An 18,176-nucleotide genomic window follows, 5' to 3' on the forward strand; every position below is an offset into this window, starting at 1 on the left:
TTTCATGTAATATTTTTGCTTTAAATATTTCAGCTTTAACGGAACGATTAAGACGATTGTAATTTGTTTTGAGATCTTTATTCTTCGATTTAGTTGAGCAGTTGATATGCCAAGCCGATTTTTTTGCTCGGATTAAGCTTTTAATATGAGGAGTAACCCAAGGATCATACCTTTTTTTTTTTGTTTTTAAATCTTGGGGATAAAAATTTGCAAGCAGTACGATAATAAGAAGTTAATATATTCAACATTTGATCCACGTTTTTATGTAGAAATATTTTTATCCCCAAGATTAAAAAACAATAATAAAATATTCCAATCGATTGATGCAATAAAGTTTGATATTGAAATAAAATCTCCTTTGTTATAACTAAACAATTGAGATTCGTTTTCGGGAAGCGGTTCTGAAACTAAGATTCTCCAAGTAATACTGAAGTGACCCTTAGTGTTATTACCTAATATAGCATTAGGAGACAAATTTAAAATAGAACTACGTGGTAAATATTTTACAAAAAAAAAAAACATAAAATAAAAAGTTATATTATTTGATTGTCAAAATTGTTTTTTAAAGCCCTTTATTTTATCAAATTTGTTTTTTACCAAATGTGAAAAATCTGTGTAAAATTTTTAATTTTATTATTGATTTTTTAAAATCAATAATAAAAGTAAAAGTATAAAAATCAATTTTCATTATACTTATATGATTACAAAAACATTCGCTTCTGTGTGACCACGAATGAAAACGTGGACCTGGACTTTAACCTCTTTTTGGGAGCAAGGTTTAAAGACAGAATAATTAAACAAACGGCAAAAATAAATGTATAAAATGTATAATAATAAATGTATATATATTCAAATTGTTAAGAATAATATTTAATATGTACTTTTACTAAGCATCTGCGTATCGTTATCGAAATATCGAAACTAACCGATATTTTTACGATAATGGTTTTCGATATGAATATGCTATGATCCGATATGTTTCGATATGATTCCGATAAAATATCGTTTGGGTTTCGATATGCACAATATCAGTATCGCTTTTTGCGATAAATATCGCATAATTTATCGCTAAAAAATGTATAACGATGTTATACATTTTTTAGCGATAAATTATGAGTTTCGATATGATTCGATACGTTCCGATAAAATACCGTTTGGTTTCGATATTTTACAATATTTTGTATTAGATATAACTAAATGTTAAGTTTTTTTATATTAGATATTTTACAATATTTTGTATTAGATATAACTAAATGTTAAGTTGTTTTATATTAGATATTTTACAATATTTTGTATTAGATATAACTAAATGTTAAGTTGTTTTACGTTAGATTATTTACAATATTTTGTATTAGATATAACTAAATGTTAAGTTAAGTTATTTTGCAATATATTTTCTCAATTTATTGATTAAAATATTGATAAAAATCAATAATCGCCTAATTTTGAATGCCATTTTTTAAATTAAATAGTTAAAAACGGCTCAGGCGGTTAGGAGAACAATCCAACTGTTTAGTTTTTTAAATAAAAACATACCGTGGTGTGACCTAACAAAGTCCTACTTTAAGAAAGTCCTAATTTAAGAAATGACAAATTTCGTGTTTATAAAAGAAACTTGCGGAAAATAATTTTGTTGTTTTAACTTGATATATGGGGTCATGATGATTTCCTAATTATATTGATGTTTTAATCGTTTGTGGGTAAATCAATTTTTAATTACAACAATTGTAGAAATTTTAATTGAAATCACGTGACAATTGAATCAAGTTACTATTCTCAAATCATTCTTTAAGTGATCATCAAATTAAAAATTAAAAATTAAAATATTTTCACACACTCTATTTTTTATCAAATCATGTTACATACAGAACTTTAAATGCCTTATATCCCATAAATCAGTACAAAAACAAATCTATTTTATTTTTTCAAATATTTATTTATTCAAACAAATTTGAATGATTAATAAATGTCATAGTTATGGAGTTTTTGAAGATTATTGTTATTATTATCAAATATATATATATATATATATATATATATATATATATATATATATATATATATATATATATATATATATATATATATATATATATATGTTAATAATTTTGGTAGTTGTTTGCAACAACTATCAAAATTTGTTTACTTTGGCAATTTTACCGTTACTTTGGCAATTTTAAGTTGATCTGGGAAAACTACTTGGCTAGCGCAAGACGAAAAGATTTAAAATAGAATATTGTATGAATTTATATAAACATTTCCGTTGATACCATTGAATCCTATTGCTTTACTTGGTTTGATCGTTTTGAAAGCAGCTTCAAATTCCTTATAGGATATTTCAATGCAATTAAGATTTGTTGTTTTTTGAGGTAAAAATTCAAAAGAATTACCAGTATATGGAATAGTTTTTGCTAAGTTAGGCCCTGCTAAAATAAAATGTTTATTTAATTCAACTGCAATATCGCTTAAAGCATATAAAATTTTATCATTAACTTTAATACCATTAGGCAAGGCGCCTGATTTAGTTTTAGCTTTACCAGTGATTTCTCTTAAAACTTACCAAGTGCGTTTTGAGTTTTTTTTTTTTTTCAAGTATGTCACGATAGTGTTTTTTTTTTAATTTTTTCTTTGTATTTCGAACTCTCTAGCATAGTTTTTTTAAATGGCTTTATTTTCAACTGATTTGACTGAATTTCAACTTGGATTTCATGTACTTAATATATAATTTTTGTTTAATTGTGGAATATTTTCTTAGTACATCGGTTATCCATGGGAATGTTATTTGTTTAAGCTTTTGGTTTATTTCAATTTTAGGAAAATTTGCGTCATAAATATCATAGAATGTTTTAAGCAAATTGCTATAAGCTAAGTTGGCGTCCTGAAAATGATCAATATGGTGCCAATGAAGCATTGATAATTGGTCATTAAATGATGCTAAATTTGCTTTGCTATAAATGGGTTTACAAAAGCTATTTTTTTTTCAAGTTTTAATTTAGTATCTGTATTTATGGAGAAAAAAGTCGGAAAATAATCTATGATATCGCGTTTAATGATTCCTTTTTTAAGAGAAACGCTCCGTTTTTAAATAAGTTATTGTAAAACTCTTTAATGTTGCATTTGACGTGATACTGTAAACAATCAAAATTAAAATCACCAATTAAATTGTTTAATTTCTTTTTGTGGTTACTTTTTTTAAAAACAACTTTTTTTTGGTTTTGGTTACGATTTCAATTACGGTTCTACTGAACCGAAATTAACTAGCTCCCAGTGGGCACAAGATGTAAAAAAGACGTCTTTTGAACGTCTTTTGAACGTTTTGGACGTCTTTTGAACGTTCAAAAGACGTCTTATTTAGGACCTGTGCCCACTGGGCTAATTGTAATAAAAATGTTTTCAAAAACTCTCTGGGAAAAAGTTTTTGAATACTCTTTAAATCACTTAGATATACATTATAAGGCTCTTAAAATAAATTTTTTTTTTTATAAAGAAAGATGTTAAAATTTTAGTTTGAATTAGTATTAAAATTGTAATTGAACAACATTTTAAAGAATGCCATGGCCAAGGACCAAAATTTGGTATCACTTTAATGAAGAGGTCAGTACTACACCTGATGAAGAGCAACTTTTTACTGCAAAATGCAAGTATTGTTTTGCAATTTGCAAATTGACGGACAGAAACACATCTGGCACGAGATCACATTTGACAAGGAAGCATCCTGTTCAGTTTGCAGTCCTGGAGAAAAAGCGTCATGCTCCTTTTGATGAGTTAGAACAAGTGCAATAAAGTTTAGAAACGTTTTTACTTTTTAATTTAAATGTTAACTTTTATTTTCATACGTGTTAGTTATTATTACAATTACAATACCAAGATTTAACAAGATTTAACGATAAATATCAATAACTTTCAATAAATGCTGATGAATGTTTCAATATTAGGTATTTTAACAGGTTTCATATTAATTATTAAACCTACAATGAAGATGAGGCTTTTTAGCAGGTCCGAGATGATAGGACATCATTAGTGTTGGACAGTAAAGTTAAACAAGGAAGAATTTCCGGACCATCAGCAGAAAAAGGTCCAAAATCTAAAGCATTGGGTCAAATACAAGCTACAAAACTTTGAACGGCTTAGAGGAGACATTAAAATTGTCAAGTTTTTGGCCCATTTAAATTTGCCATTCTCTTTGGTTGAACATGAAGCTTTTAAAGATTTTGTTCACTACTGGAACCCAAAAATGAATGTGAAGGCTGCAACAACATACTCCCGGTTCAAGTATGCAAAATTTTAATAATTTTAAATAAATTTTATTTTGGAGTGGGGAGTCAATTCAATGGGAGTTCCAAGAGAACTAAATTTTTTTTTGGTTTTCTTAGTAGGTAACCAAATTGATATGTAACGAGAAATACCAATAGTAACTAATTTTTTATTTTAATTTTAGGTTGCCGTTGTTGTACAAAAATGTGAAAATCTGTGTGAATGAAGTTGTAAAGGAGGAATTGCCAACGACCGCTGGATTTGCAATCTCAACTGACCTCTGGCAAAGCAGAAACAATAATGCATACCAAGCCAGTACATTGCACTATGTGAGTGAAGACTTCCGGTTAAAGATGTTTGTGATTGGAGTTTTTCCGTTTTCCGGACAACATACAGCTGAAGCCATTGCTCTTCGTCTGGATGAGTATGTTTTAGTATTTTATTTTTATTAGGTTAAAATTTCTGTAAATTAAGTTAACCGTTTGAATTATTTAGATAACTTTTTGTTACAAAAAACAAAACTCGTCATTTAGTTTAAAATTAATGGCACAAATTAATACTTTTATTTATATCTAAAATAACAACAAAAGTATTAGTTTGTATTTTAAAATATCGAAAAGCAAACAACTAATTTTACTTTGCTTTTCGGGATTGCTCAGAGTTGGCTGGAAATAATGGAGTTTCGTCCGTTGTGTGTGTCCATGATTCAGCCGCTAATATGAAGGCGGCAATTAACAAGTGCAATTTTGTAGATGCATCTCTTTCATACGCTGATCATCTTTTGAACTTGGCAGTTGAAGCAACTGTCAAAGAAACAAAAGGTTTTGACAGTTTGGATCTTCACGAAGCAATCCAAAGAGCAACTTAATTAAATTCAAGATGCCACAAGTCATCTTTGTCTGAGCAAAGAATTAAAAAAGAGGTAACTAGTTTTTAGTTTAACATCCTTTTTAGCTTTTATAGCAATTTAGTTTATAGTTTAATTTTTAACACTTAAAAAGTAAAAACATATAACATAGTTAATATCAGTTTTTAATAATAGTAAATAGTACTAATCACCATTTATGTTATGTTTCTTATAATTCTATTTTAATTTTTAGCTAAAGCTGTTGCTTGATGACAGTGATGTTGTTGGCAAGGATAAGTTAAAATTTGTAAAAATCATCACTCCCGTGAAAACACACTGGAATTCAACTTTTATGATGTTAGAAAGCATTGTAAAAATGCGTCATATCCTCAGCTCCATTAGAGACATTCCTGGAAAAGATGACACCAAACTAGCTCCAGTCATTCCTTCAGAAGATGAGTTCAATCTTTATGATGAAATTTTGCCTATTCTGAGGAGAGTTGCTGAGATTTCAGAATGTTTCTCTGCTGACAAAGAAGTAAGCATTCACCTCGTTATCTCAAACATTTACACACACAAATCAAGGCACAAATGCCTGGATTTCATCAAGGCTGGTGGGTCATCACCAACAGCACAAATGTTTCACCAAAAATTGGTGGAAAACTTGAACGTTCGTTTTCCGGACTCTGGTTGTCAAAACCTTTTTTACTCTGTTGCCAACTTGTTTAACCCCTTGTACAAGGGAAGAGCTCTGAAAAAACTGGGTGGGTTTGATGAAGCCTATGAGGCACTGATTACTCAATCCAATGCTTATCAGGAATGGATTGCTGCAACAAGATTATTTAATGAACGGTTATATGCTGAAATCCAAGGTCATGTTTCAGAAGATGATCCTTTCTATAATGTTGGAATGGAAGAAACTCCTGCACTTATAACTTCCTATTCTGGTCTGGCTCCACCTGCAAAGTCAGACATTGTCACTGAATGGGAAATACTTCAAAAACTCCCTGGGGTTGTTGGTGTGGACGTGCTGGAATTTTGGAGAGCAAATATGTACAAATTTCCTCTCCTTACTCAAGCTGCTAAAAAATGGCTATGTGTACCTGCTTCCTCAGCATCTTCAGAATAAGTCTTTAGTGCCGGTGGTGGAATCGTCTCTTATAAAAAAACAAAATTGCAGCCTGAACAAATTGAAAAATTGTTGTACATTCAGCAAAACTACCCTAAGATCCAGATCAAAAGATGGTTTCTAACCAGTCAGGATGAAAAAGAAGAATTGTTTGAAGAGGCTTCTATCAATGACTCTGAGAATTCAGCTGCTTCAAGTCAGGGACCTTCTACTTCAACTCTTACATCAGCAGTTGAAATGGATGACTAACTTAAATTGGTTCATTGGCTAAGTGGCGTCATTGGTCTATTTCACTGCCTAGAGTTTATAAAATTTGCCATATAGTGATTTAGTGATTTCAATAAACCTTGTCTTTGAGATTAAATTTTAACATTTTTCTTATATTAAGTCACAAGCAAAAACCTTAACATGTTAAACATGACAAACCAACAATTGATCAAGTAAAACATTGTTACTTTTTGTTTTTAGTTGTTTTTTGCTTCAACTTAAGTCTTAAATAAATTAAAAAATCAAAATTACAAATAAAGTTTTGTTTATTTCTTTTTTTACATTAAAGAGTGCACTTGTCAGTAATTTTATTAAAGTTATTTAGGTTTTTAAAAAAATTATTTTTTTAGTTGGAAAAAATAATATCGAAATGAACCGATAAGTTTCGTTATCGTTTGAGTTACGATATTAGTTACAATATTTATGGTAATTCAACGATAAATATCGTAATGAATCGTTAAATATTGAAACTTTATCGTGCAAATTTTTTGGTTACGATATTATCGTAATATAAAAAAACTAACGATACGCACATTCCGGTACCTTATCGTGTCGTATCGTAATAAGAAAAGTTTCGAAACGCAGATCCTTAATTTTTACGAATGTTTTAAATTTATGTTTTTAAGCTTTTGAATTTAACAAAGAATCGTAAAAGTTTATTAAGAAAAAACTGCTAAAGCAAAAGTGAGTTATTTATCACTAAAATGCCACTTTTTTTAGGCTATTGCCTGTAACAAAACTTCAAAACTTCCGCTCAAAAAGCCGTTTTTTTTTCAAAACTTTACCCAATTTAAAAATAGAATTTATATTTTTCACCTTTACATTTGAAGCTAAAAATGATTTCATTTCTAGTAAGAATGTTTGTGTCGTCTATAATTTTTAGTTGCCAAATAAAGAAGGCATTTTTGTTTCAAAATTCGAGAACTATATAATTAATGACAAAAGATTATCACAAACCACGAGCTTTTAATATAAATAGTATGGCAAAATGCCAGTTAGTAATGCCAAATTATTTTTAAAGAAGTATTAATATATCATGAAATACCATAGTGTCAACATGCAAGAAAATAAAAACAAATCGATAAAAATAAACTGTTAACAAATTTAATATTTTAATAGTTTGATCTTTAACTAATGTTACCTCAAGATATTAATATTATTTAAGTAAAACATTTTTTAAAATTTTTAATTTAACTTTAAATTTATTTATATTGCTATTTTGTTTTATAAATAAAATTATGTTCATATATCAATACATTAAAAACGCATCAGGACTGATGAACCAGCTAGTTGTAGTTTCTCAACTTCATTTATATTTGCTTTGAATTTAGCCAACATAACCAATAATATAAACTTATTATTCAGCGTGGTATAATAAGCTTTTAAAACCACTGTAATGATTGACCATTGTTACTGATTTCATAATTATTACCATGTTTTCTCATCGTTTTATTCACCTGTTGCAACCATTGAATATGTCTTGTTATTTGCCTTGAATATTGAACTTTGCTTCCTGAATGCTCGGATATAACTAAACTATAAAAAAATTTTTATATGGAACATTTGTTAAATAATTTGAATGGTTTTTATTTCAATTATTTTTAAATTATATGAATATAAAGCTTTTTTTTAATGTTGGGGGAGAGTAGGGTAATGGTGAACGCGGGGTAACTCCGAACATGGTAAAACAGCATTAAAGAAAAATAAATTTGACAATTTATTTTACCTGCTGAAAGGGGATCCCATGCTTAGTTCCAGACGTGCAGTAGTGTAATAAAGTTGCAATTGTTGTTCACTACAATCTGATTTTAACTTTTTCCGATAATTTTATGCAACTTTTTTCTTGAGTAACATTCTGTTGCAGCTGTGGATTAAAAACCACTTCCTTTTTTTGTTGTTGTTTCATAGTATTGTTTTTGTACTAAGTTATTACAATTAGTATTTTATTTGTTGTTACACGACAGTGTTTGTGATTGCCTCCCGGTGTGTTCGGAATTACCCCATGTACGTAGGGTAATTACGAACACCAATGGTTTTATTTTTGCCATAAATTTTTATTTTATAATAAGATTTATAAAAAGTTGCTTTTGAGGGTTTGTGACTGAATAGTTAAACTAATTGATAAGCAATAAAATGATCAATTTGTATAACTGGTGTCTTTAATTAACAATCCCGCTTAGGTGTTTGCCAATACCCCACTCCCCTACTTAAAAAATGTTTTTTAGATAAATATATTAATAATCAAGTAAATAATTTAATATTATATTTAACAATTTATCATATTATTATAGCCTCTTAATATTCCATTTAACGGGAACATTTAAGTTTTAATTAAAAAACATAAATTACAAATTGTTTGAAATGTAGTGTCCTTACTATGTTTATAAAGTTTAAAATTTTCAATATGCGTTAAAATCTGATAACTCTCGACTGTTCTTAACAGATTTAGAAGCAGCTAAAATTTACAGTTCAAAATTAAAATTTTTAATTTTCATTTAGTAGTCAGAATATGGAAGACGGTTTGAAAAAACTCGGAAAAAAGTGAGTTATGTTGTTACAAAATACATCTTTTAATCATTTTTAAAACAATTTTTTTTTAAATTAAGAAGTTGTTGGAATAAGTATTTTTGACAAAGTGTGGCTTTTTTACACGATCGTAGTTTTTGATAATTAAATTTTAACATTTGATTGGTTTTCCTTTGCAAGCATTATTATTTTTTAAAGTTCAAATTATTTCTATTTGGGAAAAAGATTTTTCATCAATTTGGGTTTTCTAAACATCCTAATTAAGCCTAAGAAAAACTTTTTTAATTATTTTTTTTTTGCTTAAGTAATTAATTTTTTTTATCTTTTTATTTATTTACTTAACTTTTTATGTAATATACAATAAGGCATTTCACCTAAGTTTGTTTCTTCTTCTTTTTTATTCACTTCTTTTTAGAGAACTTGTATCTTTTTTGAGAATAAATATCTTTTTTTCTTATCACCAATGGTTTCTTCAAATCTTTTCGTATAATGTACACAAATATAAATTCTTATTAAGAAATGTTGTTACGATATGTATAAACGTTAATTTAGCATCAATTTTTATTCGCATTTAATGTAACATTTTGTTATCAAAAAAAAAAAATTAGCGTTGATTAAAAGGCTATCCAAACGTTGTGAAAACATAAGTCCCAAGATTACTAGTTCTTTTTATTCCAGTTAAATAGTTATGAAGTTTGATTTTTGGCATTATAACGTAGAAAATAAAAATAATTTTGTCTGATTAAAAGCTTTATAAAAATCTTTAAGTGATTTTTTTTTTCCAATTTTTTCAGTTATTATTGTCAAAACATTGAAGACTATCAAGAAGGCTGTCGATGGCTTGAAGATCTTTTATTTTTTCCTTCTCGCTTTGTTCTTTTTTTTCTATTTCACTTAAAGCTCTAACAAGCTGTTGCTTTTCTTGTTCTTTAATTATTACATCTGATTCAAAAAACGATTTATTTTGCGGTTTCATTGTTTGAAAAGCCGGCACAACCTTTATTACCGAGTTGAATGCCGGTGCCGGGTTGACGACAGCTGAATCTTTATTCTTATTAACCATATCTTGTTTTATTTTCTCTTCAATTAAATCTATAATGTGACAAACTCTTTCTTTTTTGGCTATATCAAGTGCAGTTTTAGATTCAATGTTTTTTATATTAATATCTATACCAGTGTCATTAGTTAGCAGGAGATTTACAATATTAAACTGTGACTTCATTACAGCAACATGAAGCACTGTGTTACCTTTTTTATCTTGTTTATTAATGTTAATATCTCGCGTCAGCAAAAATCTCATAACATCAACATGTCCGTAAAACGCAGCAATATGCATTGGAGCTTCCCAATCATCGTTTGATGCATGCAGATTTGCCCCATACTTTACGAGTAGACTCACAATATCTGTATAACCTTCTTTCGCAGCCAATGATAATGGTATTGTTGAGTACTTTAATTGATTGTTACCATCAAATTCGTCAAGAACGGAATTTGGTTTAAAACCCTTTTTCAACAATTTTTCTAACTTTTTGATATCGTTTTTACGAATAGCCTTTAAAACGTCCATCTCTACAACAAAATTTGTTTTACACTTAAAATTATTACGACAACTGATCGGAGTTTCAATATTAAGCTACAACAAAGTTGGTGATATTTGTTGATTAATATATCAAACAATATAAAACAATTAACATTTTGTTGCTGACCAATTCCCTTCCTGATTAGCTATTTTTAAAAGTTCCTAATTACAGGATATAGTCAGCAACAATTGCTATTTTGCAGAAAAAAATATGTTTTGAGTAAATAATTAACATTTTTCTTGTAATTGATAAGAAAATTATTGACTTTTGTTTAATAGTTAAATACAGGTATCTAACTTTTCGAGAGGGTCTCTGAACCTTCAAAAATTCGCAAATCCATTTTTTTTTTTCTTTTTTTTTTTTTAATATATACTAAAATATATTAAAAATTGTATATATATATATATATATATATATATATATATATATATATATATATATATATATATATATATATATATATATATTTATATATATATATATATATATATATATATATATATATATATATATATATATATATATATATATATATATATATATATATATATATATAATATTATATAAGGACTTGTGATATTTCAAAAATCTCAACACCACCGTCCAAGTCAATAGATGAATTGCAAGAACTACGGCCCATAAAAACCATTGAAAATTAATTGAAAAATTAACTTTCAATTAAAAAGGAAATAAACTTTTAATTTAATGAAAATAAATTTTTAATTTATTGAAAATAAATTAAAAGTTTATAAATGAGTAAGATGAAATGAAATAGAATATTTAACGACTGTATAATTTATCATAAATAGTTCAAGAAAAAGTATAAATTAAAGGAAATATTGTTCTGTCGGCGAAAGTTATCATAATGTTATAAAGTTATTAAATTAAACTCAAACTTCTTGTTTATTGAAATCAACAAGAAGTTTAATCAACTACATATTAATTATTATTACGTAGTTCATTGTTGAAATTAACAATTTTAACATTTTTGTGTCGAAGAACAGATATTTTAAAGTTTAAACCTTTTTGAAAAGAATATTTATGAAAAGATCATAAGGACTATTATGAAAGGCTTTAAAAAAGAGAAATAACTTATCAACAATTTTTTATTATAGTGTCTTGAGTTAAAACGATATAAAAAATGTTTTTTATTTTATTTTGAAATTTTTTCCAAAATAAAACAAAATTAAGTACGAAATGATTTTTAAATCAGCCATTTATACTTAATAGCAACCAGGTTCATAAAATTGTTTGTCTCATAAGACTATTGAAGAAAATGCTTTAAAAAGGTTTCAAATTAAAATCCTTGGTGCGATATGTAATTTGTATGCAGTGCCAATTTATTCATAAATCACATTTGACAAATATTAAGAAACAAACGCAGTCAATCGTCCGCATATTGCCTGAAAAATTAAACGTTTGTTATAGCACAGATTTATAATAACAGCTACAATATAGTATAACAAATAAATACTGTATAACAAATAAATATAGTATAAATATTAAATATAGTACAAGTAATAAAGAAGATATTCTTAATGACTGAATGTAAAATCCGGGCTATATGCTAAAAATGAAAACTTTTGGTTTGATGTTAAAATGTGTTCTATATGCCGAACACAGTGAAAACCGGGCCAAGTGATATTCGCTGTCGAAGTAGTAACTACTTCCACAGTGAATTTATAGAAGTAACTACTTCCTCAATTAATATCACTCAGCTGGGTTTTTACTGTATAGTGTTTGTCACATAGAACATTTCTATTTCAAATAAAATGAAAATATCACTTTTATCAAGTTTCAAAGATTGTATAAACCTTTATTTTATAAAAATAACAACAGGTTGTTGTGTTTTTTGGTTACTTAAATTCAATATCAAAATACGAAATTTACACGCGATCATGAATATAAAAGTGTTTTTACATGTAAACATGAATATAATAATGTTCTACCATTATTGGCCATGTGTTAAAAATGAACAGGATTCGATTATATAAGAAATAAAGAAATATTAACTGCTTATTTAACTGTTAGAGAACTACCTCAATAGAATATAACCTGCTTAATTAAATAGAGAATTACCTAAATAAAATATAAAATTATGAAAACTCATACTAATTGCATAATAAAAATTACATGGTGGCATGGTTACCATAACAAAAATAAAAACACTAAAACTGTTTAACAAAAAAAGTATTGTATTAAACTTGTAGAACAATTTACTAATAAATATTTAGATTAAAAAGATAATTTATAAATAAACCAAATATTTTTAAATATTGTTTTTAACACTCAAAACAAAGTTTTTGATTCAAAGAGAATTAGTCATTAAACTGTGTTTAATTAGCTCATCAAACGTCGTTTAAAAACACAAAAAGAGTTGTTTTTTTATTTTTTATTTTACAGCATTTACTTGTAAAATAATTTTAACATTGTGCGGCCGTGGCGCAGTGGTTAGAGCGCTTGCTTTATAAGCAGGAGATCAAGGCTTGAAACGAGATGTGGGCATATTTTCGCGTCACGGTAAGGAAGGAGGCGTGAACTTCATGGTTAAATGCACTTCCGCGGTTCTCTGTGACAAGACCGTTAGGACTTCTTGGGCACCTAAAAAAAAATAAACAAATAAAAACGTTGTCATAAATTTATTTGTGCAAACTTTAATATTTGTTATGTTAGATGAACAGTCTAATATAAAAAAATATAAACAAAAACCTTTTATTGAAGTATTGATAAACATCTCAAGAAAGATGAAAAACAATTAAATAAGAACGATTTAGTAATTAAATAAGAACAAATAATTGTTTGTGAAAAAACTATAGGCTACGAAAAGAATACTCACAGAAAAGTTTAGTAAAAACTAAACGTGCGAAAACTTTTATGAATAATGATATGTAATAAAATATCACATCCGCCTAAAATATCACATCCCCCATTGAAAAAATGAAAACGAGAATGCGCTTTCGAGTTATTGCACTTAGAAGTGTATCAAGTACGTCCGAAACATTCTATTATATAAACAATATAATAATAACGCAACGAGATTCATAAAATCGTTTTTTTAATAATATATTATAAATGAAGTTAGCATGAAATATTTTAAGTTCATATTTATAAGATTTTGATCGAAATATATTGCGTGACAATATTGAAAAAAAGATTACACATTAGGGATATAATATTCTAGATATTAAATACTAATCGTTTGCAATATTTTAGAAAATTGCATTGGAGGGATGTGATATTTTAAGTAAGAACTTCAGTTTCTTTTTATGATATAAACAGAGACTACACAGGGAAAATGTGATATTCTAGATACCAAATACTAATCGTATGAAATATTGTATGAATTACTTAGGGGGATCTAATATTTTAGAAGCCTGCATAAGGGGGATGTATTATTTTAAGTAAGATATGTATCTCAAATTGTATGAATTACTAGGGGATGTAATATTTTAGAAGTGTACATAGGGGAGGGGGGGGATATGTTATTTTAAGTAAGAACTTCAGTTTCTTTTTGTGATATATACAGAGACTACATAGGGAGATATAATATTCTAGATTCCAAATACTAATTGTTTGAAATATTGTATGAATTACTTAGGGGGATCTAATATTTTCGAAGCCTGCATAAGGAGGATGTATTATTTTAAGTAAGATATGTATCTCAAATTGTGTTAGTTATTTTTTGTTTCTTGCGGCCTCGTTTGACAGGGAGATCTTTAAAATAAAAATATATATTTGATTAGAGAGCTTTTAATAAAATTAAGAACTTTTATGTTTTATAGTATTTTTTTAGCTTTTTAATGCTTTAATTTAATCATTTATTTTCTTTAGATTCAATCGTATCTAACAATTAAAATATGCTAAATTTTTCAACAAAGCCATATATAAAACTTTGACGGAGTTAAAGTTTTCATAAGATTAAGAATGAACGCAATAAAATTAAGTACAATAAGTTTTTATGTTAAATGTTTTCATATCTTAGTGCATAAATATTTTAATGTACAGTTTTAATGTACAGAAAATTTTGAAGACATTAAATAATTATGGTTTGTCATGTTTAATTTTTTTGTATATTTTGAAATTTTTCTCCTTTACCCCACCTATGGGGGCTGAGGTGTAGAGACTCAAGAAGGTTATAACTTTTTCAGGTCTTTTTTTTTAATAATAGAAGCTTCTTCTTTTCTTAATAAAGGAACAATTGTAAAGAATTATTTTGAAATATTAACGTTTTTTTGGGTGATTTGTTATGGGAGTATAATGTGAGTAATGAGCCTTCACAGAGCTCATGTTAGTCGGCTCGGTGAGTTAATAAAATTTAGTCCAGTTCACAATTAGTAAAATTATACAGATTTTCAAAAGTGGCGGTTAAAAAATTGACTAATATTTTATACGATAAACATAAAATCATGTATTTCAGATTAAGAAACATCAAATATCATACTGAACTGAAATGATAAAGAATAATGCGCTAATACTATAAAAGATGGAAAAGACGAAGTACTTAAACAATTTTGGGGTTGTGATTATTTAAGGTTAAGTAATTTGAAATGAAAACATTTTCAAACATGAAAACATGTTGATTACACAGGGTGGGCCAAAGAAGACCTACTAATGTAATACCGAAATAACTTTTTTATTTTTTGACATATTTATTTTCCACTTTTTTTAGGTTATACTTGAATTCTTGGAGATTTATTATGGAGCCATACAGTACAAAACAGCGCGTTAAAATTATCGAGTTTTTCTATTCTTGTCAACGATCCATTGTTTTGACGCAGCGTAAATATCAGCAACATTTTAATTCCAGAACAGCTCCCACAGCCTTCATGATTAGGAGTTTGGTTGGTCGTTTTGAGGAACTGGGTTCAGTGGCCGACCGTCCTGGACGAGGTGCTCATCGAAATATTCGCACTGAAGATAACGTGGAAACTGTGCGGCAGAGTGTTGCAGATAATCCATCTGTCTCAAATCGCCGTCGTTCCAGCCAATTGGGCATTTTTAGAACAACATTGCGTAGAATTTTAAAGTTGGATCTTAAGATGTACCCATACAAAATTCAAATTGTGCAAACACTACTACCGCAAGATTACCAACAACAACTACAATACGCTATTCGTTTTACATAATTAGCCAAACAAATTGATTTTTAAAATGATGTTTTGATGCCGGATGAAGCGCATTTCCATTTAATTGGTTATGTCAACAAACAAAACTGTAGACTTTGGGGCTCTGAAAATCCAATGCCAACACACCAACATCAATTGCACCCATCTAAATGTACTGTTTGGAGCGGTGTTATGGCTACTAGAGTTATCGGCCCATGTTTCTTCGAAAATGAGGATGGATTGCCGGAATCGATTTCAGGAGCTTCTTAAAGAACAATGATTGAAAACTTTTTGCGGCCAATGGCGGAGCAGAAACCTAATTTGTGGTTTCAACAAGATGGAGCAACTCCGCATACTGCTAGACAAACTATGATCTCTCTTGGCCACCTCGTTCGACAGATTTGACTGCGTCCGACTATTTTTTATGGGGATATTTAAAAGACAAAAATATGTTAATAAAGCTGTCTTTTATTTTGCTTCAGCTGTCTAAAAGACTATTAGACAACTGAAGTAAAATATTTGATAGGTTCATCAGGAAGAATCAGGATTCTTCCTGATGAACCTGCTGATGGTGAAACACAGTGTAGAAGAAATCAAAAATTAGACAAGTGTTTTTACTAATTTATATATATATACATATATATATATATATATATATATATATATATATATATATATATATATATATATATATATATATATATATATATATATATATATATATATATATATATATATATATATATATATATATATATATAAATATATATATATACACTGAGGCATATTCGTTTAGACGCATCAATTTTTTTCTCTTTATCTTAATTTTTTTCTATGTATTGTCAACTGATATGCATGCAAGTTATTATCAAAATAATTGTGTGGGCTAAAAAAACCACAAAAATTTTTTTTCTATGTGTCTTTAATAACATGAGAGTATGTTTGATATACAAAAGCACATTTTTTAATTGGAATATATCTATAGGCGCAATCAGGTTAATAACGGTAATTATTGATTTTTAATCACTTTTACACAAAAAAATTGATAAATTTTAGTGTAATTTGATATTTTGCTCTGCCAGTATCATTTTTATTGCATTTTACGAAATGCCTAAAGGAAAGTATTTGACAGATGCTGAAAAAATACAAATTAATTTATATCGTGGATCAGAAATCTCACCAGCACTTTCTATACGAGAAATAGCAAGAAAAATTGGAAGATCTGACCATGTTGTACGAAACTACATTGCAAAAGGTGACAATTACGGTGTAAAAAAAGCAACAAACGGCAACAAAGTATTAACAAATTGGCAAATTAATCGAATTCGCTTTGAAGCAACCAAAAATAAATTGAATGCAACACAAATAAAGGATAAATTATTATTGCCTGTCACCAATAAACATGTTACACATATTCTACGTACAACACCAAACGTAAAGTGGAAGGAACCACACCAAAAACCAATGTTAAAAAAACATCATAAAATTGCTAGATTACAGTTTGCTAAAAACCATATGCATTGGACTCATGAGTGGAAAACGTAATATTTTCAGATGAAAAAAAGTTCAATTTAGATGGTCCGGACTCTTACAGTTGTTATTGGCATGATCTAAAAGGAATAAATGACCCACAAACAAAACGAAATTATGGAGGAGGAAGTTTAATGGTTTGGGGTGGATTTTCTCATTCAGGAAAATTGACTCTGTGTTGTGGTTTACCTAAAATGAACTCGATAAAGTATACAGAAATGTTGGATGATATTCTCATAACTTATATGGATGAAAACATGGACGATAATGCCATATTTCAGCAAGATAATGATGCAATTCACACATCTAGGCATTCTATGAAATGGTTTAAAGACCACAACATCCCGGTTCTCGAATGGCCAGCTTGTAGACCGGACGTAAATCCAATCGAGAACGTGTGGGGAATGCTATCAAGAAAAGTTTATGACGCTAAAGCAGCCAGACACCAATTTGAACTGTTACTGAGTTAAAGTGTAAAATCCTTGAAGCATGGTCCGAGTTGGATCAAACTACACTTCAACGACTAGTGGAGTCAATGAAAGGCAGAATTTTTAAGGTGATACACTGTAATGGAGGACATACGCATTACTAATTTCCATCTTTTAATGTCAAAAATATGACTGCGTCTATAGATATATTCCAATTAAAAAATGTACTTTTGTATATCAAACATACTCTCATGTTAATAAAGACACAGAAAAATTTATTTTTGTGATTTTTATTAGGCCACAACACAACAATTGTTGTGTTGTTGACAAAACATAGAAAAAAATTAAGATAAAGAGAGAAAAATTGATGCGTCTAAACGAATATGCCTCAGTGTATATATATATATATATATATATATATATATACATATATATATATATATATATATATATATATATATATATATATATATATATATATATATATATATATATATATATATCGTACAC

At 28.0% G+C, this 18,176-nt stretch overlaps 1 protein-coding gene across 1 annotated transcript; it reads right to left on the bottom strand.

Annotated features, from left to right (window-relative positions):
* Window positions 1-9,722: 9,722 nt before the first annotated feature.
* Window positions 9,723-10,666, bottom strand: LOC105844854 (poly [ADP-ribose] polymerase tankyrase). Its single transcript, XM_065791101.1, has one exon. It carries the CDS (start codon window positions 10,588-10,590, stop codon window positions 9,814-9,816), a length of 777 nt encoding a protein of 258 aa, XP_065647173.1. The 5' UTR covers window positions 10,591-10,666; the 3' UTR covers window positions 9,723-9,813.
* Window positions 10,667-18,176: the final 7,510 nt, after the last annotated feature.

This window comes from Hydra vulgaris, chromosome 02 (assembly GCF_038396675.1).
Source record: "Hydra vulgaris chromosome 02, alternate assembly HydraT2T_AEP".
NCBI classification, from domain to species: Eukaryota; Metazoa; Cnidaria; class Hydrozoa; order Anthoathecata; family Hydridae; genus Hydra; species Hydra vulgaris.